General features: G+C 33.8%; 1 protein-coding gene across 4 annotated transcripts; it reads right to left on the bottom strand.

Moving 5' to 3' along the window:
- Nucleotides 1-667: 667 nt before the first annotated feature.
- Nucleotides 668-21,812, bottom strand: LOC141302077 (ELKS/Rab6-interacting/CAST family member 1-like). 4 transcript variants are annotated; one of them, XM_073832269.1, is made up of 7 exons: nt 21,674-21,812; nt 21,413-21,544; nt 16,680-16,840; nt 13,120-13,267; nt 12,747-12,848; nt 5,484-5,651; nt 668-1,698 (listed from the first exon to the last, which is right to left on the bottom strand). In XM_073832269.1, exons 1-6 carry the CDS (start codon nt 21,755-21,757, stop codon nt 5,598-5,600), a joined length of 681 nt encoding a protein of 226 aa, XP_073688370.1. In that variant the 5' UTR covers nt 21,758-21,812; the 3' UTR covers nt 668-1,698; nt 5,484-5,597. The 4 variants fall into 4 exon arrangements, with proteins under 4 accessions (XP_073688370.1, XP_073688371.1, XP_073688373.1 ...); XM_073832270.1 differs by having other exon boundaries at nt 12,747-12,842; XM_073832272.1 differs by lacking the exon at nt 668-1,698 and adding an exon at nt 12,034-12,090 and having other exon boundaries at nt 5,494-5,651; nt 12,747-12,842.
- Nucleotides 21,813-22,891: the final 1,079 nt, after the last annotated feature.

Below are 22,891 nucleotides of genomic sequence, written 5' to 3'. Positions count from 1 at the left end.
TGCCGTTTTTTTACACATAAATAAGATATTCGTATCATACGATAGACCTCTTTCTGAACGACTTTGCCTCTAGAACCGCTGCTGTCAGTCAAATGCTTTGTTAAATGATTGAGGAAATGTAAAAAACCTTCATTTGCAAACTAGTCTTAGGTTTTTCGCTTAATCTGGGGAAAAAAACACTGCAGTGCATTTCTCTGCACTCTCTAGGTCAATAATTATAAAAATTTTTGACATTTACCCTTTGGGAAGCTATAATGAGGTTGTTTGGGAAAGGGGCCAGTCCAAATATACCCAAAAGCCTATAAAACCTAAACAAAAGCTCAAAACTTCACAAAACAGGTGATTCTAAACAAGCATGTCAAGTTTTAGGGAGATCGGACCACAGCTGCCACTATAACAGTCATAAACGTTAAAAAACATTTGCACATTTCTGTGTTAAATGACCAGGATTTGCCAAAATTTGCCTTTTTAAAGATTGATTTAGGTGGTTACAGAGATACTAAATAATATGTACTGTCTTTTTTCATGTGCTTAAATGTCTTAAAGTGCTTGAACCCTGGTAATCGCTGCTTGCAGTTATATTTGTATTTATATTTGCCCAAATGGCAAACGTTATATCCCAACACAAACACTAAATGAAAAGCTCAGAGAGTGAAAACACTGATAATACATATTTATATACATACACATTTATACAAATTCAGAACACCCATACCCGTGTCTTTTGTCTGATTTTATCATCTCATTTTCATTTAGATTTTTTTTTTTTTTAAAGTGGACTATCCATTTTTTTATTATTTTAATACACGAAGACAATAGGCCACAAATGCAACATAAAAAATTCCACTTTGAGAGAGAGAGAGATAGACACAATGATATCCACGTTTATGAGAGCACATAAAACCAGCAATGCGCTCTCAGAAACTGGTTATCTCGACATGATATGAAGATATTTGGGAGCCTACAATGTCCAGTCTAAGAGCTGCTAGAAAACAACTATAGTCGCATTAAGCGAGATCTGTAATTTCTTGCACACACCCCTCGGTGGACTCCTTCATGAGCAATGCAAACTCTTTTCATATATATTCTATGTCTATTCTTTTTAGCAGCTGTTAATTTGAATTAAAGGACACAGAACCTGATTTTTTCCACTGACGAAGTGTCAGGTGTGACAAGTAGACATCACTATCTATAAATGTTTATGTCATGCTCTTGAAGGTGTCCTATTTTTTTCAGTAAAGGGGAAGGGTCATCCAATGAAGTATAACCAGTGCAAGACTGCTACCTAAACGCAATATAGGGTCTGATAGTCTTAATACTGAATGCAGTTAAAGTAGCATAACACTTTTTTTTTAATTGTTTAACAACAGTTTGGCATTCAGTTATGTTTATATAGCACCACCCATTGATCAGGTTAACATTCTAAATCAGTTTTTACTCAACCATGATGACATATCAAGAGAACGAAATTAAAATTGCATTCACGACTCAACTAACACTGCATATTTTCAAAGCTGCACCAGTATTAAGACTACAGACTGTTACAGGCTCTTAGAGGGCTCCGGTTTAGTTCAGGTGAGGGCAGAGAGACAGTGGAGCTGGAGGGTTCGATCATGGCCAGTTTGGGTCTGGAGGTCCAAAGCTGGGTCCAGGGATCCTAACTGCAGCTCCACACTGACTCACCGTCCCAGGCTCCCACTAAAACACAAAAAGATTTACATGTATGTGAATTAAATCATATGCAGAAAAGAATTTATGCCTGTAAGGATTTAAAGGGATAGTTCACCCAAAAATTCAAATTTGTCATTAATTACTCACCCCTTATGTTGTTCCAAACCCGTAAGAGCGTTCATCTTCAAAACACAAATTAAGGGATTTTCGATGAAATCTGAGAGCTTTCTGACCCTGCATAGACAGCAATGCAACTGACACGTTCAAGGCCCAGAAAGGTAGTAAGGACATCATTAAAATAGTCCATGTGACATCAGTGGTTCAACCCTAATTTTATGAAGCTGCGAGAATACTTTTTGTGCACAATGAAAACAAAAACAATCACCTTATTCAATGCATACGTGAATGCGTGTTTGAATAAAGTAACAGTTTTAGTTTTTTTGTTTTTAGTTGCTGTCTTTGCAGGGTCAGAAAGCTCTCGGATTTCATCAAAAATATCTAAATTTTGTTCTGAAGAGAAACGAAGGGTTTGTAAAGACACAAGGGTGAGTAAGTTATAACAGAATTGTAATTTTTAAATGAACTATCCCTTTAAAACATTTGAACTTCAATGTGAATATTGTTCCAAGTAATGACAATTAAATAGATTTTAGGGCCGTCAAGTGATTCAAAATTCTGATAATTGACAATAATTCCATGCAATGATGATTAATAAATCTGCCTGATATTTGTAATGTCAAATAATAATACTTTAATAAATATTTTTTAAACAAAACCGCAAAAAAAAAAAAGAAATATTATGGATTTTTTGTGCAGGTTCGGTATGATTACATTTACATATTTTATAATTTTACTAAATTAACACTTGCATCACTGACATATCAGTTATACATAAAAGCCTCATTCTGCCACATAAGAAAAAAATAATGCTTTGTAAATCATAATTATGACCAAAAAAGGTGAAATTTTAAAAACAAAGGCAAAATAGACATACAAAGTCATAATTATTAGATCAAATGTCAAAATTTTTACATAACATATGTATGACAAAGGCAAAAATCTTAGGTCAGAATTATGAGATGTCAAAATTCTGAGATAAATTCTAATTATGTATTAAGTCAAATTTTTAATTCCATAATTTGTCAGATTTCATTTTTATGTCTATTTTATTACGGGCTTTTATAGTTAGAACTATACTATTTAAGTTTTTTTATTTGCTTATGCACACCTAGAAAACTATAAAAGTTATACAAGTCAAAACACTTTACAATAAGGTTCTTTAGTTAACATTAGTTAACCACATTAGTTAACATGAACTAACAGTGAACTGCACTTATACAGCAATTATTAATCTTTGCTATGAACAAACAATGAACAACTGTATTTCCGTTAACTAACGTTAATGAAGATTAGTAAATACAGTAACAAATGTATTGCTCATGGTTAGTTCATGTTAGTACATTACCTAATGTTTAACTGATAAACCTTAAGTTGAAAAATTATATAAAAATTATAAAAGTCAAATTATGCCATCATTCTTATTTATCTCAATATCAACTGATTGTGAGAATTTCAACTTATTGTCTTATTGTTTTGACATAATTTTGATTTAGTATCTCATCATCTTTAATTTTTGTCATGATTATGATTTACCGAAGAATTATTTTTTGTTTTATGTGACAGAAAACTGTAAAAATTAGATCAATCAAATTATGTCATAATTATAACAGTTTATCTCAATATCAACTTTTTCAAAATTTCAGATTTGTCTTGTTTTTATGACATAATTGATATTTTGCGTCATAATTTTGATGTAAGCATTATTACCATTTTTATTTTTGTTTTATGCAACACCATAAAATAAAATTATAAAAAAGTTGAGAAATTATATAAAAATTATAAGTCAAATTTTGTCATAATTCTTAGTTTATCTCAATATCAACTTTTTGTCAGAATTTCAACTTGTCTTATTGTTTTGACAATTTTGATTTAGTATCTCATAATTATAAATTGTGTCATGATTATGATTTACCAAAGAATTATTATTTTTTGTTTTATGTGACAGAAAACTTTAAAAATATGTAAGTCGAATTATGCCATAATTATACAAATTTATCTCAATTTACTTTTTTGTCTTGTTTTTGACGTCATTTTCACTTAGTATCCCATAATTTTTTATTTGTGTCATAATTCTGATTTACCAAAGCATTATTATTATTATTTATCTTTTTTGTTTTATCGTGACAGAAAGCTATAAAAATGATATAAATTGAATTATGCCATAATCTCAATATCAACTTTGTCAGAATTTCAACTTTTTGTCTTAATTGTTTTTGACATAATTTGGACTTAGTATATCATAAACATTTTTGTGCAGTGTTGTTTTCGTCAACGATGATGATGACGAAATCATTTTGTTGACGCCACTTTTTTTCATGACGATAACGAGACGATGACGAGATAAAAATGGCTCGTTGATGACTAAAACATGACGAGACATGTGTGAGTTTTCGTTGACGAGACGAGAATAGACGAAAATGTTAGTGGGTGGTCCGACAGACGTTTAAAATGCATGACATTTCCGCTTATTGTTCATGCCAATTAAAACTTAAAAAGTATCTGACGCTATGGCAAGCCGTTTTAGCATTAAATACTCTTTGCTATACTAGTGTGGCAAGCCGTTTTAGCATTCCATCCTTGTTTGTCTTTTATGTTCTAAACCAGCGGTTCTCAATTCCAGTCCTCGCGCCCCCCCGCTCTGCATATTTTGCATGTCTCGCTTAGTTAACACACCTGATTCAGATAACGAGCTCATTAGAAGTGAGGTCCGTGCAGGATGTGTTCCGATTGACATTGCCTGCACAGTGTTCATTGCTCCCTGCTCCCTAAGCGGGGGAAATCTGTTTACTATACTTCGAAACATTCATTCACATATTTACGCTACGCCACCGCATGTAGCGTCTTCACACACAGATGAAACTTACTAGAGAAGTGTGACATAAATGCATCTGTAAATAAATGCATTTTAAATTTACGTCTCGCACGCTTTAATGACCTTCAAATGGAACACATACGCTCGCTTCGAACTAATGAATAATGGCGGAATATCCCGTGATGTCCACTTCGAAGGGCAGTAACGTTGGAATAGAACAAACGTCGGAAGCGATACATGAAACACGCAAAATGTGCAGAGCGGGGGGGGCGCGAGGACTGGAATTGAGAACCGCTGTTCTAAACCATTCCTTCATTATTGTAATTATTGGTGAAAATAGTCGATCCGGAAGCTCACATTGTGTTGAACTATAGATCTGCTATTTTCAGAACTTATAAGTGACACTACCCAACAACAAAATACTTACTGACCAACATTAATTTGTTAAAAGACTACTTTTTTCCCCTTTTTTTGACTAAAACTAGACTAAAACCTTTTTGACTTTTCGTCGACTAAAACTAGACTAAAACCTTTTTGACTTTTCGTCGACTAAAACTAGACTAAAAACCTTTTTGACTTTTCGTCGACTAAAATTGGACTAAAACTATCACATATAGAAGTGACTAAAATTTGACTAAAACTAAGAAGCATTTTAGTCCAAAAGACTAAGACTAAGACTAAATCTAAGATGGTTGTCAAAAACAACACTGTTTTTGTGACATAATTATGATTTACCGAAGCATTATTATTTAAATGTTTAGTTTTATGTGACAGAAATGGGTTTCCATAGTTATAAGCCATAACATAAAAGTTCATGATTTGCTTATGCACACCTAGAAAATGATAAAAAGTTTGACATGTACAAACATGTACGTGTTACCTGTGAGAATGTGTGTGGTCACTGGCGGTGGGTCCTGGGTAACTGGTGTGATGAAATGTGGGCTGAGTTGATTGTGTAAGTAAAGGGGTTTTTGGGGAGGTTGGACAGGGATGATCAGGTGGCCAGTGTAGAGCTCCTGCGCGCTGTAGCTTTCCGCCCAGATCTTATCTACAGAGGAGACACACAGTTACTACAACACAAACAGAGGATCATGGGAAACAGACAGTCTGTTCTCATGCAGCTAGAGTTGATATCGTTCACTGCAAGCACATCATTTCTATCAGCACGATGCTTTTAAAAGACACAAGATATGTCAGCATGCAAACACATGCTTTTTAGACATGATGAGATGAGACAAGACATTACGCAAAATGGTGAGAAGTGGTTCAATTCTATTATATTTTTGTGACAGTTTTTGTTAGTTCTTATATGACGACTTACATAAGGAATCAAGTTCTTGTAGTGCAATAAGCATTGTCATCAAGATTATGTTCTCATGTCTCTGTGATTTTAGTTTCTTTGCTGATATCTTTTTTTTTTTTCTGGGTCATGCTTAGTTTCCAGTGAACACTGGTTTAGATAAATACTGATGAACAGCAATGAGTGTTCCTTTATTTAGTTGATGTTTCTGTAAACAGACAGCAAACTGCTATGTGCATGATCTCCTCTGGCTAGACTTACCCAAATGGATTTAATAATGGCTTCATTCTGGGTTTGGAAGTCATTATTTTTATTCAGAACAATAATTTGTCATTTTGATTCTGCTTGATATTGCAAATTGGTGTGTCTTACCATTATTTGAATGTATTATCTGGTTTGTAGTGTGGCTTACTTCCGTGTTAAAAAAAGGTGGATTGGTCAGGAAATAAAAACTAAATGAGCAGCCCTGGGAAATTTGATTATATTATATGCTTATATCATTTTACAATAAGGTTAATTAGTTATTATTTAACTACATTAGTTAGCATGAACCAAGAATGAACAATACTTCTACAGCATTTGTTAATCTTAGTTATTGTTAATTTCGGCATTTACTAATGCATTATTAGAATAACAAGTTGTGAACATGAACAAACAAATAACAACTGTATTTTTGCAGTAAATTATTATTAGTGCTGGGCAGCGATTAATCGCATCCAAAATCAAAGTTTTTGTGTGTGTAATATATGTGTGTGTGCTGTGTATATTTATTATGTATATATAAAGACACACACATACATTATATATTTTGAAAATATTTAAATGTATTTATATGAACATATTTATATAATTTATATTATATATAAATATATTTAATATATAAATAACATTTTTTTCTTAAATATATAAGTGCACATAATAAATATACATTGTACACACACATATATTATGTACACAAATGCCTTTATTTTGCATGCTATTCATCATTAGTCATTGCCCAGCACTAATTATAATAAATAGTGTAATACATGTATTGTTAATTGTTTGTTTGTGTTAGTTACCACATTAACTTATTAACAAATGACACCTTATTGTAAAGTGTATATATTTTTATGTATTTGAAATCATATGCTTACCAATGCTGCATTTATTTGATGAAAAAAGTAAAATCTGTAATATTGTGAAATATTATTACAATTTAAAATAAGTGTGTTCTATTTGAATATATTTTAAAATGTAATTTATTCCTGTGATGCAAAGCTTCAGTCTTCAGTGTCACATGATCCTTTAGGAATCTTTCTAATATGCTGATTTGCTGCTCAAGAAACATTTGTCAATATCAATTTTTTATGTCATAATTATAACTATATATCTCAAATTCAGCTTGTCAGATTCAACTTTTTGACTTGTCATAATTTTGATTAAGCATTTCATCATTTTGACTTTGTATGTGATAATTAAGATATGCCAAAGCATTATGGGCTACCATAGTTATAACTATAACATTAAAAAAAAAAGTATTTGCTTATGCACACCTAGAAAACATTATGTAAAGTTTGTGTGAGTTATGCCATACTTACAAGTTATTAATAATTGTACATAATTGTAACAGTTTAGTTGTGCTGATTTTTAGATCAGTTATAATTATGAATTAAGGCCAGTTTTTTATGCCATAATTATAACTGTTTATCTAAATTCCAACTTGTCAGATTCGACTTTTTGTCTTAATTGTTTTTTTTTATCATGCTTTTGATTAAGCATTTGATCATTTAGACTTTTTTATGTGATAATTAAGATGTACCAAAGCATGATTTTATTATGGGCTTCCATAGTTATAACTATAACATTAAAGTTTTTTTTATTTGCTTATGCACACCTACAAAACATTGTCAAATTTTTGTCAATAGTTGTCATAAGTCAAATTATGCCATACTTATGACAGTTAATAATAATTGTACATAATTGTAACCGTTTAGTCGCGCTGCATAATATTTTTGAGATCAATTATAATTATGAATTAATCCCAATTTTTCATTCCATAATTATAACTGTTTATCTAAAATTGTTCTTGTCAGATTTTACTTTTTGTCTTTTTTTTTTTGGTCATAATATTTATTTAAAATGTTCTAATTAATTTTTTTCATGTGATAATTAAGATTTACAAAAGCATGATTTTATGATGGGCTTCCATAAGTATAACTACAACATTAAAGGGTTTTTTATATTTGCTTATGCACACCTAGAAATATTTCTGTCAATAGTTGTCATAAGTCAAATTATGCTACAATTATACCAGTTATTAATAATTGAACACAACTGTAACAGTTTAGTTGTGCTGCTTAATATTTTTGAGATCAATTATAATTATGAATTGTTTTTGGGGGGGTTTTGTCATCATTTTGATTAAGCATTTCATAATTTTGATTTTTTATGTGATGATTAAGATTTATCAAGGCATGATTTTATTATGGGCTTCCATAGTTATAACTATAAGTTTTTTTTATTATTTGCTTATGCACACCTAGAAAACATATTTCTGTCAATGGATGTCATAAGTCAAATTATGCCATAATTATAAAAGTTCATAATAATTGTACAGAATTGTAACAGTTTAGTTGTGCTGCTTAATATTTTTTAGATCAATTATAATTATGAATTAAATCAAATTTTTTTATACCGTGACTATGACTTTAACTCCAATTGAACTTGTCAGATTCGACTTTTTGTCTTGATTATTTTGGGGGATTTTTTGTCAGAATTTAGAATAAGCATTTCATAATTTTTTTATGTGATAATTAAGATTTACCAAAGCATGATTTTATAATGGGCTTCCATAGTTATAACTATAACATCGACGTTTTTTAATTTGCTTATGCACACCTAGAAAACATTATCAAATTTATGTCAATAGTTGCCATAAGTCAAATAATGGCATACTTATAACAGTTAATAATAATTGTACATAGTTGTGCTGCTTAATATTTTTGAGATAAATAATAATTATGAATGAAGTCAATTTTTTATGCCATAATTATAACTGTTAATTTCAAATTCAACTTGTCAGATTTAACTTTTTGTCTTAATTGTTTTTTGTTTTTGTTTTTTGTATGTGATAATTAAGATTTACCAAAGCATGATTTTATTATAGGCTTCCATAAATATAACGATAACATTAAAGTTTTTTTTATTATTTGCTTATGCACACCTAAAAAACATTATGTCAATAGTTATGTCATAAGTCAAATGATGCCAGAATTATAACAGTTAATAGTAATTGTACATAACTGTAACAGTTTAGTTGTGCTGCTTAATATTTTTGAGACAAATAATTATGAATTACGACAATTTCTTCATGCCGTAATTATAACTGTTTATCTCAAATTCAATTTGTCATATTCAACTTTTTGTCTTGTTATTTTTGCTCATAATTTTGATTAAGTATTTCATTAAGATTTCATTCAATAATTAAGATTTACCAAAGCACGATTTTATTATGGGCTTCCATAGTTAGAACTATAGCATTGAAGGTTTTTTTTTTTTGGCTCATGAACACCTAATAAAACTATAAAATTGTGTCAGAAGTTGAATAATGCCATAATTATAATAATTAATTACAACAATTTAGTCGTGCTCCCTAATATTTTTGTATAAACTGATATTTTTTGTTCATTCGGTAACACTTTACAATAAGGCGCAGTTTGTTAACATTAGTTAGTGTATTAACTATCATGAACAAACAATAAACAAAGCATTTAATACACTATTTATTCATCTTTGTTAATAAAAATATTGTCGTTCATTGTTAGTTCACGTTAGTTCACAATGCATTAACTAATGTTAACAAGCACAACTTGTAATTATATTAATAAATTAGTAAATCCTAAAATTAACATTAACGAAGAATAATAAATGCTGTAGTAGTATTGTTTATTAATAGTTCAAGTTAACTAATGTAGTTAACTAATGACCCTAAGTTGATACTTGATGAATGGAAAGTTCAAAAGAACAGCTTTTATTTGAAATTGCAATTTTTGTTGGACTTTATTTTACAGCGTTTAGTTGTTGGAGTCTATAATTTCTAGAATTTCTTAATATTTAAGATATTCTATATATAAAATGCTTAAACTTTGTTAGTTTCCAGATTTCAAATCATAGATTCTGTATGCACATTATTTATTTTACTGGATATTTAACTTTGTACTGTACATTTTGTTTTATTAGAAATTTACTTACAAATGTTATTTTTATGTTCTTTATATTCTATCTATTAACCATATATGTAACACTTTACAGTAAGGTTCATTAGTTAACGTTAGTTAACTACATTAATTAACATGAACTAAGAATGAACAATACTTCTACAGCATTTATTAATCTTAGTTAATGTTAACTTCAGCATTTACTAATGCATTATTAAAATTGTGTTAATTAACATTAATAAACATACTGTAATAAATGTATCGTTCATTGTTTGTTCATGTTAGTTAAAGGTCCCATATTGTCAAAATCTAAATTTCCAGGCTTTTTTCATAATAACTGAGGTCTAGGGGCTATGTAACTACCATATGAGTTTCAAAACAGTCAATCCACAGTAAACTGCACACAGCCTGCTTAAAGTAGCTGTTCATTTTCACGAGCCGCTGTGACTTCCGTAACGATGTGACGTCCGATCTACTCAGTCACCGCCTTCAGTCACAAACCAACGTCCCACCCTCCTTTTGTCAAACCCAGACAATATCGCGTCCATAACATTGCTGAACAACAACGCGGAAACTAATCTAGAAAACCCTGTTCAGTCGATAGATGCCGAAACTACATCATTGCACAGGCTTCAGAACAACGTGAATATAAGAGACCAGCGGCACGTCAACTTCAGCCTCTTTCACACAGCCATTCCGGTAAATAAACGGATAATGTGTCCCATGATTTGTTCCGGAGTTGTTTAATTTGGTTCATTCACAGTTGTTTTCTGGAATCTGTGCGTGCTTTACACACAACCAATAAAGACATGTGACGTGGATGTGAGATGTAATGCGACGCGTACGTGTCACTAAACTGAAACTAACCTGAACAAACTGTGCTTCAGCGCTGATAGTGAGGAGCTGGCTCTGCCCGATCGCCACTTCATTCCACTTTGCACGTATTTTTTTGTCGTGAAGAGTCGCTGGGTAACGTGCATCATCACTACAACACTGCCTTTATGGTTCTGGCTTTTGTTCACACAGCGCTCGTTCCCGTAATTTTCCAGAATCAGCGCGCATTGTGAAAGGGGCTTTACTAAAGCAACAGTTATGTAGCTTACTGCATTCGGTGTTTGAAAAAGAAAAAACATTAATGATCATTCTGGAATATCCTGTTGAGTATCAGCAGACTAGGCTCTCTCTATGGCTCTGGGTTCGGCTACAACGATACATGACCGTAGTTACCTGTGATTGGCCTGGCTGTGCGTCACTCAGAAAACAACAGGCCAATCAGAAGAGAGGCTAATGAATATTAATTAGATGGGCCAAAATCGACCTGTTTTTGACAGAGCTCCTAAAAAAGGAGCTGTAAAAATATATTGAGATGGATTTTGGCACTTATACCGCAAATATATATTCTTAAGGACATCAACAACTAAAATAAACCTCCAGAAATGTGTACAATATGGGACCTTTAATACATAAACTAATTTGAACAAGTTTATGCAAGTAAGTAATGGGCAAATGTTATGATTTTGTAAACCTGCAAATGAAAAAGTTTATCAGCATGTTTAAAGATAAGTTATTTTTGTAGAAAAGGAATTTGAATCTGGTGGGAACAAGTGTGGAGAGTGTGGGAAATACGGTCATAATGCACCATCTGGGATTACGTTTAACCACAAAAACATACAAGAAGATAACAGGCTTCAAAAAGGGGAAAAGCAAAACCAGGAGAAATGAGATTCATAGACTATTTCATCGCAGTGCAGTTACAAATGAGCTTTGAAATATCCAAAAAGTTCTTCGCTAATAAAAAGCATGTTTGCACTGCGTTGACATAGCCAATAATCTCAAACAGGCAGAGCGGGACAGGCAGGGTTTGATGTCACATGGGGAGGAACAGGGCAGCTGAGATTGGCTTTTACATGTCCATCAAAGAAAATGCTCACCCTTCTAAAACAAAATGGCTGCCAGTGAGGCTATGCCCAAATGCCCTCCTCATCATCCTATTGGTTAAGAGATGGCAGGGTTTAGCCAAGTGCAGCATGGGAAAAAAGATCAGGTTAGTATGCGAAGATATCCAGGTAGAAGCGACCCGTAAGCGCAGACGCAGGATCAGCTTTCAGCGTCGTTGATGGGAGGTACTGCATTATGAGTTTCAAGGGCAACTGATCCTGGATCTCCGCTTAGGGGCGATTTCTACTGTCATGAATAATAGAAATCCATAGGGTTATGATCAATATGAAGGCAGTAAAAGGAAATGATGGCGTCTGCGTTGGAGATGAGGCCAGCTGCATTTCAATTACGGTGACGCGGCTGAAATGGAAATGGATGGCGGAGCGTCCGTTTCCAATTCAGTTTCTAATATGAATATTTTATTAACAAGTAATGAAACTGGCCACACCTCCAATTTGTCTTTGGCTTGCTGTTAAGATTAAGCTCCTATGAATATGATATAAGCAAAATACAGCAACGGTACAATTATTTCATATTCAGCCATATTGAATTTCCACTGAAGAAAAGAAAACAAAGCTGATGACTAAGAAATTTAAAGAAACAGTTCACCCAAAAATGATTTAGACGTCATGATAAGAGGATTTTCATTTTGGGGTGAACTGTCTCTTTAAGACTTGTGCTGATGCTTGTAGGACCGGATTGGGACCTGATCGGGTGATTTCGGAGGTTTGTGGTTGGTCTGGTCGGGTGGCGTTTTCAAGTATCCGTCGTCATAATTATCCGCCATGAGCTTCATACGGTTCTGTGTCTAGGAGAAAAGAGAAGGCGCAGATTTAAGGAAAGATTGGAGGGTAGAAAAGGAGAAAGACAGAAGGTTTGGGGTGGGGTTGAGAAGAAATCAATTAAAAGCACATCAATAGAGCTTGTTTGCATTCAGAAAAGCCACCAGTCAAAACAAAGATGTTTTTTTGTCTAGGCCTTTTAAGTTCTCTGTGATCATTGATTTAAAGCAAACAAACAACTTGACCTTGATGACAAACAGATACACCCCGGTCAGAGCCGTGTGACGCAGTCCGTACCTGCTGTTTGAGCTGCTGCACCAAACGGTCCTTCTCTCTCCGCAGCTGGGCCACTTCCTCTTGTGTCTTCTTTTTTTTGGATGAAGACAGCTCCAGCAGGGCTATGTTAGCATCCTTCTCACTTATGGCTGCCAGCAGAGCCTCCTGTCTGTGAGTTGTGGAAATCAAAATTATTTTTGTTAACCGAATTAAAAACATATTTATATAATAATAATAATAATAATAACTATTATTATTATTACTAAAACTATTTACAAATAAAAAATAAAACAAAATTAAATGATCAAAACTATAATAACCCTGGTTTAAATATTAAAAGCCAAACTGAATTTATTATTATTAAATAATTAAAATTAAGAACAAAAATACAAAAAAATAAATTACATTTTAACAAAATATTATTATAATATTATTATTGTTGTTGTTGTTGTTATTTATATTATTATTATTAATTCATTATTTATAATAATATTATTATTATTAATACTTTTATATTATTATTACTAAAACTATTCAAAATAAAAAAATATATATAATGAAAACTATAACCCTGATTTAAATATTAAAAGCTAAACTGAATTTATTATTATTAAATAATTAAAATTAAGAACAATAATACAAAAAATAAATTACATTTTAATGAAATATTAATATATTATTATTATTATTATTATTATTATTACATTAATAAAACTAATTAAAAACAAAAAATATATAATTAATTATCCAAACTATAATAACCCTGGTTTAAATATTAAAAGTCAACTGACAGAATTCATTATTATTATTATTATTATTATTATTAATAATAATAATAATAATGAATATCAAACTAAATTTATTATTATTATTATTACTTGCACACTATTAAAACTCTGAGAGACAAATTGAGAACAAAAAATATAAATAATAATAATAATAATTTAAAACTATAATATCACTGGTTGAAATTATAACAAGTCCATGCCCAATGTCAAAAATAATTTTATTAGTAGTAGTAGTTGTTGTTGTTGTAGTAATTGTACACTATTAAAGCTAATTTATTGAAGAACAAAAATGCAAAAATAAAACAAAATTTTTAAAACCATAATAGCCTTGGTTTAAAAGATTAGTAGTCTGAGCTTAATGTCAAACAGCACTTTACTGAAGTACTGTGGAAATGCTCTTCAAAGCAATTGACCTCATTGACAATGACCAGGAGTCATCCAACACTCGACAGAGCAGGTTAAAGGATGTTTGCTTTCAAGTACAAAACATCTCAGGGGAATATGGATTTTGTCAAAATGATTGTGCATAATTGTCTCAGTAAGACTGAAATAGCTTGCTTATTCTCGGTGTTTCCACAGATTCCCAGGAGCAGGGCTGAAGTGTGGAGACAGAAATAGCAAACAGAACAAGCCACGTGCAGAATGAATCATCCTCGCCATTTATTATCTGCACAAATACATGGCACCAAAACATATACCGAGTTAAAGTTTTACAGCCTATTTTTCTGTCAAGATGTTTATCCTCGTTTGCTCTCTATTAATTGATTTACACCAACACTACAGCCTGCCAAAGTGACCTCAGAATAAGCTCCCATGTGAAAGATGGTTATTTAATGGTTTAAATATGTTATCTGGAAAAACTATTTATTTACATCTCAAATTCATTATATAACACAAAGCAAATGTGTCTCCTGCACGAATGGCATTTGAAGACGAAATATATTTTAAATCTTTACAATGTGCTGTTATATATTGAACATGTTAATGCATGACACCACATGTGTTCAAATAATAAGCAGTGAAGATTATGATTGCAACTAACTAATACTGTTAATTACCAATAGTCCACTGTATCAAATCAACAGAGCACTAATTTTTTTAATGTAGATTCTCTAACATCCAATAGATAGATATATAGTTGAAGTCAAAAGTTTACATATACCTTGCAGAATCTGCAAAATGTTAATTATTTTACCAAAATAAGAGGGATCATACAAAATGCATGTTATTTTTTTTTTATTATGTACTGACCTGAATATATTTCACATAAAAGACGTTTACATATAGTCCACAAGAGAAAATAACAGTTTTAAACTTATAAAAATTACCCTGTTCAAAAGTTTACATACGCTTAATTCTCAATATTGTGTTATCTGAATGATCCACAGATGTTTTTTCTTGTTGTTTAGTGACAGTTGGTCATGAGTCCCTTGTTTGTCCAAAACTGCTGTTTTATAGAAAAATCCTTCAGGTCCCACAAATTCTGCGGTTTTTCAGCATTTTTGTGTATTTGAACCCTTTCCAACAATGACTGTATGATTTTGAGATCCATCTTTTCACACTGAGGACAACTGAGGGACTCATATGCAACTATTACAGAAGGTTCAAACGCTCACTGATGCTTCAGAAGGAAAAACAATGCATTAAGACCCAAGGGTGTAAACTTTTGAACAGAATGAAGATGTGTACATTTTTCTTATTTTGCCTAAATATAATTTTTCTTCATTTAGTACTGCCCTTCAGAAGCTACAGAAGATACTTACATGTTTCCCAGAAGACACAATAAGTTAAATTTACCCCGATCTTCAAATTCAAAAGTTTTCACCCCCCTGATCTTAATGCATCATGTTTTCCTTCTGGAGCATCAGTGAGCATTTGAACCTTCTGTAATAGTTGCATACGACTCCCTCAGTTGTCCTCAGTGTGAAAAGATAGATCTCAAAATCATACAGTAATTATTGAAAAGGGTTCAAATACACAAAACTGCTGAAAAACCAAAGAATTTGTGGGACCTGAAGATTTTTCTGAAGAACAGCGGGCAGTTGAACTGTTCAGGACAAACAAGGGACTCAAGTGTATGTAAACTTTTGAACAGGGTCATTTTTATAAATACAACTATTATTTTCTCTTGTGGACTATAAGTAAATGTCTTTTATGTGAAATATCTTATTCAGGTCAGTACTAAATAAAAAAGTAACATGCATTTTCTATGATTCCTCTTTTTTAATTAAATAATTAACATTTTGCAGATTCTGCAAGATGTATGTAAACTTTTGACTTCAACTGTATATACTGCAAGTGAGCAACAAAACTAGACAATATGCTATAAATAAGAGATTTGTTCTGCATTGTTGGTTGCTTTATTGATTATAATGGAAGAATTTAGTATATAGACAGTCAGCGAGCTCGTGCTGTACGCAGATGCATGAAACTATGTAAACCAGCAATGACAGCTTCATTCATTATAACAGGATGGAAGCACTCTTGTATTGTTATGTTGCCCGCTTTCTGTATATCATTTGTTTAAAATCTGAATAACACTTTTGTTTTTCATGCTGCTGTGAAGGCCAATGCGCGAAGTCTGTCGTTTAGTCACCGCCTTGATTTATTGATGTATAAAACAGGCTAAAATCATTCAGTAATAGTTTGTTTTGGATTTACAACCTACATATGGAACATGGCCTGCAGATGCAAAATAAGTGGTTTAATTTGATAAATCATCCTTTTAGTCTCCATTCGGATTCTTTGCAAGCACTGTTTTAATAATTTGTACAAAGAAAGGTCATAACATACTTCATCTCCAGCACCTCCTCCAGGTGTCGCCTCCTTTCAGCCCTCAATGTGGTCAGATGGGCTTCTTTTTCTGCCAGAGACTGCTGGGTGGACGACATCTTGGCCTTCATAGACTCAAGCTCCAGCTTCACTTTCTCCATGGCTCCCAGCAGCTCTTCCATCTTTTCAAGACGAAAACAGAAGGTAACTTATTCGTTACTGTTTATTCTGTATTTTACAAATCAACTAAATGTGTTGTCACATTTATCGCTGTTCGAGGAATTTTCGCAGGGCGAAATCCAATTAAAATTCACGTGATCGGGAATGTGTGAGTGATTTATCCTACGCTTATTTCACATCGTGTTTAAGCTGGTCACGCAATTTCTCTACGTTGACCAACAAGCTGCTTGGTTTGAAAGTGACTTCTATGTGATCTGGGCTTCATCGCTACACTACACTCTTAAGGTTTAAATTAAGGTTCCGAAAGGGGGTTTTGGCAGAGATGCCATAAAAGAACCATTTTGGGTTCCTCACAGAACACTTCTTGATAAGTTCTAAAAGGAACCATTTTTTAGTTATCTAAAGAACAATTTTCCACCATTTGTGCATTGGAAATATTCAATGGATGTTAAAGATTCCTTGTGGAATTATAGATGCCAATAAAGAACCTTTATTTTTCACGTTCAAGGCCCAGAAAGGTACGAAGAACATTGACAACATAGTCCATGGGACATCAGTTCATGTGTAGATGAACAAAGGTCTAACGGGTTTGGAACGACATGAGGGTGAGTAATTAATGACAGAATTTTTCATTTTTGGATAAATTATCCCTTTAAATGTTTTTTTTTTTTGTTGTTGTTGTTGCAAAAAACATAAACATTGAACGCAGGTGCCAGAAAATGATTCTAAATGTTTTGATAAGAAATCAGCTACTATCTACTGGCTTCTGATGGCATAAAATGGTTTCTAGCTGATTCATTCTGTTGAGCATCTTTTTCAAGTTGGTTAGTCCTGGTAGACTACCTTTGACCAACAAGAAACTGACTACCATGTTCCCAAAACCAGCTTCAATAGCTTGCCCTGGTATGAGCTGGTTTTTACAATATGGAAATACAAGTATGAATTACCATTTTCTTAGAAAAATAAGTGGTGGTGCTTTGATTAGCATGGTAGTACAATGGTTCTTAACTTTTTTTGACTCCAATGCCCTCCAATTGTTCACAACAATGTTTGAAGACCCCATGGCTTTTCTAGTTTCCTGCTATTAACTGGAAAATGACTCAAAGATATATAAAACTATTTTTACTTACAACTTCCAAAAATAGATCATTATAAAAATGCCCATGGAGTTTTAAGATTTCATTAATTAACTTTATGTGGCAGGGCATTCAGGCCATCAGTGACTACAAACCCAGCCACTCCACCCCCACAGTCACCGATGTCTTCTTCCTGAACGAGCTTAATGACTTTTATGCTCGCTTTGACTCACCCATAACACTTGCCTCTTCAGAAGTCTACACCGCACTGAGCCGGATCAACGCGTGCAAGGCTGCTGGACCAGACGGTATCCCTGGCCGCGTACTGAGGGCATGTGCAGAGCAACTCGCTGGGGTATTCACAGACATTTTTAACATGTCCCTTGCCCAAGCAGCTGTACCAGCATGTTTTAAATCCACCTCCATTGTGCCAGTGCCGAAACACTCCAACCCAACATGCCTGAACGACTACCGCCCTGTAGCACTCACACCCATCATTATGAAGTGCTTCGAGCGGCTGGTCCTCTCACACCTCAAGGGCTCCCTCCAATCCACACTGGACCCACACCAGTTTGCCTACCGTGGCAATAGGAGCACAGATGATGCAGTCTCCATAGCGCTGCACTCTGTACTCACACACCTGGACAATACAAACACTTATGCACGAATGCTGTTTGTTGATTTCAGCTCAGCATTCAACACTGTCAGACCTGGACGTTAACACCTCACTTTGCAACTGGGTTATGGATTTTCTGACTGACAGACCTCAGCATGTTAGATCAGGTCACATCTGTTCCACTACCGTCACACTGAACACTGGTGTACCACAGGGCTGTATGCTGAGCCCCTTTCTCTACTCCCTCTTCACCCACGACTGCAGGCCTGTGTATGGATCTAACACCATCATCAAGTTTGCAGACGACATTACGGTGATCGGTCTCATCAGCAACAACGATGAGACTGCCTACAGGGAGGAGATTCAGCACCTGGCCACATGGTGCACAGACAATAATCTGCTCCTTAACACCACCAAGACCAAGGAGCTCATTGTGGACTTCAGGAAGGGAAGAAGAGGCTCACATGATCCCATCCACATCAATGGGATGACTGTTGAGTCTGTTTCATCCTTTAAGTTCCTGGGGACCCACATTTCAGAGGACCTATCCTGGACTACCAACACCTCCAGCCTGGTCAAGAAGGATCACCAGCGCCTCTTCTTCTTGAGAACACTTAAGAAGAACCAGCTGTCCTCAGCCATCCTGGTGAACTTCTATCGCTGCACGATAGAAAGCATCCTTACGAACTGTGTCACAGTCAGGTACGGAAGCTGCTCTGTTGTGGAGCGTAAGGCACTGCAGCGGGTGGTGAAAACTGCCCAACGCATCATAGGGAGTCCACTACCAACCGTTGAGGACATTCATAAGAAACACTGTTTGCGTCGAGCACGCAGTATTCTTAAGGATTCCTCTCACCCCGCCCACAAACTGTTTTCTCTCCTGCCTTCCGGCAGGCGCTTCAGATGCCCAAAGACTAGAACCAGCAGACTGAGGAACAGCTTCTTTCCCAGAGCTGTCTCCTTATTGAACTCTGCCCCCCACTGACACCTTTGCCCCCCCACCCCACACACCCCTACAGTCTCCCCATTACCATTGCACTACTTAATCTGTTGCACTACACTGTACATATCCATTTGTAAATGCACATATACATTTTGTAAATTTTTTATATGTATCTATACATTTGTAAAGTATTATTTGGTAATTCCTGCTTTAGTAATCAGCTACCTGTATATTATGTTCGTATCAATCTGCAATACCTGATTATAGTTAACAACAACCTGCATACTATGCTCCTCTATTTGTACATTCTACTTGTTAATAGCGCCTGTAAATTATATCCACAATACTTTCATCTGTAAATAATTTCCATAGTTTCTCCCTGTACATATCTCCCATTAGTGCACTTATAACTTATAAATTATACCTATATCCTGCACTTGCTGCTTATTGCACTCCTGGTCAGACCTAAACTGCATTTCGTTGCCTTTGTACTTGTACATGTGTATTGACAATAAAGTTGAATCTAATCTAATCTAATTTAATTATTTTGACTTTTCTAGGTCTGGAAATGACACTTTTCTAAAATGTGGCTTTATCATATATTCATGTTTATCAAGACTGTGGGAATCCTGGTTCTTCAAAGAAAAGTTTTTTTTTTTTTTAAATTTTGGTTTATTTTGTTGGTTTATTTGCTAATTTTGTCTTATTTTTAAGGCATAGTTCACCCAAAAATGAATATTCTTTCATTAATTGCTCATCCTCATGTCGTTCCAAACCTGTAAGACCTTCATCTTCGTAACACAAATTAAGATATTTTTGATGAAATCCAAAAGCTTTCCCTCCATAGACAGCAACGCAACTGATACATTCAAGGCCCAGAAAGGTAGTAAGGACATTGTTAAAATAGTCCATGTGACGTCAGTGGTTCAACCTTCATTTTATGAAGCTACGAGAATACTTTTTGCGCACAAAGAAAACAAAAATAACGACTTTATTCAACAATTTCTTCTCTTTCCTGTCGGTCTTCAGTGTGCGTTCACAAGAGTACTACGACGCATGCGTGTGGTGCTGCTGACGCAGGAGCCAGCGTTCTGACATTGTCTGTATATTCTGGTTCAAATAAGGAAACGTCATTGCACACAGTTCGTATGCGTTTTTTCATATTCGTCATCCTTTCTTATCAAAACGCTTGCTACGGATGCGAAAACACAGAAAATCGAACCTGATCTGATTTTTTTCTTGACGGACGAAGGTTTCGGAGGCAGTGTGTAAACGTGATTGACACAACGTGAGGTCGTATTTAGTTTTATGCACATCATGCGTCTTCCTCTGTTTGTAAAAAGAAATTGTTGAATTAAGTCATTATTTTTGTTTTCTTTGCGCACAAAAAGTATCGTAGCCTCTTAAAATTGAGGTTGAACCACTGATGTCACATGGACTATTTTAACAATGTCCTTACTACCTTTCTGGGACATGAACGTGTCAGTTGCGTTGCTGTCTAAACAGGGTCTGAAAGCTCTCAGATTCATAAAAAATATCTTAATTTGTGTTCCTAAGATGAACGAAGGTCTTACGGGTTTGGAACAACATGAGGGTGAGTAATTAATGACAGAATTTAATTTTTGGGTGAGCTCTCCCTTTAAATCATATTAAGTCATCCTGGAGGTTTTCTGAGGCTCCCTTGTTGAGGACCAGCATGCTGTGGTTTAACATTTAGACAGTTTCCAAAGTTAACCACTCTGTGAGAAGTTGCTGTCTTCATAGCACTATCGTCACATAAACATAGAGAAGGGCGACTTTGACAACTGCATCATGACTCACTGTTATTTTGAGCATCTTGTGTCAAGAACATTTTTAGGGTGGCATATCAGTTTTTGTAGATGCATAGAATAGTCAACAGAATAGTTGATTCTGAAATACTAAGTCTAGTAGTATTGACCTGTTTCTCCTGGTGGTTTCGTGCGGCCTCTTCCTGCGCCAGCACCATCTCCCTCTCGGCAGTGATTTGAACGCTCTCTCTGAGAGCCTCCTCCAGCTCCTCGATGCGCTCTGCCTTCTGCCGCAGGGACTCCTGAGGTAAACAGGGCTCAGCTCATCATCGCACACCAGCACAGTTTGACAATGTTTAAATACACAGAGATCTGTCAGAACAGAGGAGCTTATGACAAAGCCGTCATAACTATCTCTCTGTACGTCTCACCTGCTGTGGGCCATCGCTGACATTTCTGCCCTTCCCTGACGGCTCCTTGTGTTTGCCAGACGACTTCTTACTCTGCTCTTTCATTTGCCTGAAATATAAACATGAAGCGCTTGAGAGAGGTTTAATAGTAAAATGAAGAGTTTAAGAGATTTGGGGGTGGAGGGGACTATTCAACAGCTGGAGAAAGAGCTGTTTTCATTATTGGTTAACAAATATGCCTGATGACATAAATAATAACTTCCTTGTGCTAGTCATAGAAATAAAACAGCGAATTTCCAGAGAAGAAAAATATATTCCCTTTCTTTGTTTTCACTTAAAACCCCATAAAATTGACTGACGAAAACGTGTTTCTGTGGGACATAACGAAGGGCCTGTTTTTTGTTTGTTTGTTTGTTTGTGTATTTTAAATAGAAACTTTCTAGACATTGTCAGGTAGGATTTATTTTAGTTTTTAATGTACTTTTACAATACTTTTAATTTATTTGCACAAAATAGTGTGGAATTTATCGGTTATTGCCTATAAGATGAAAATAAATATTGGGCAAAAATTTAATATTGGTGCATCCCCAGACAAATGATCTACTTCAGGATGTAGTGTTAATATTTTTATCATTTTTGTTTATTTTTTTACTTTTAGGTCATTTCACCTTTTAAGTATTAACATGTATAAAGATGACTAAAAGCTACAAAACTTTAATTATAATAAATATAAACATAATAATCCATACATTTTATTATTAATATTAATGTATATATTGCTGCATGTTCATTTTCCTTATTTTTATTTTTAAGTAACTTTTGTTGTCATCAAAAACAAATTTGAAGTTAATCTTTACAACACTTATTTAATAACACTGTTAAGTGTAATCTATAGCCAATCTCAAAATGAAAATCAATTTTTCATATTGTACATTATATTGTTGGGATGCCTTAGTTCCCTTGTAGCATTTAAAATGTATTAAAGTTTTTAGTACAAATGTTTTATTAATATACTTTTTTTGTTTTTTTACTTTTTTACTTATTTTGGCAAAATAGTGCCAAATATATTATTGGGATCAAGTATACACTAGTATAAAAATGACTAAAAGCTACTCATTGTTTATTATAAAATAAATAAATAAAATAAACATACATTTTAATATTATTTTTTTTCATGCTCATTTTTCTTATATTTATATTTAGATAACTTGTGCTGTCATCTAAAACTCATTTGAAGCT

This window comes from Garra rufa, chromosome 25 (assembly GCF_049309525.1).
Source record: "Garra rufa chromosome 25, GarRuf1.0, whole genome shotgun sequence".
Taxonomy (NCBI): domain Eukaryota; kingdom Metazoa; phylum Chordata; class Actinopteri; order Cypriniformes; family Cyprinidae; genus Garra; species Garra rufa.
This window is presented reverse-complemented; position numbering and strand designations above follow the sequence as displayed.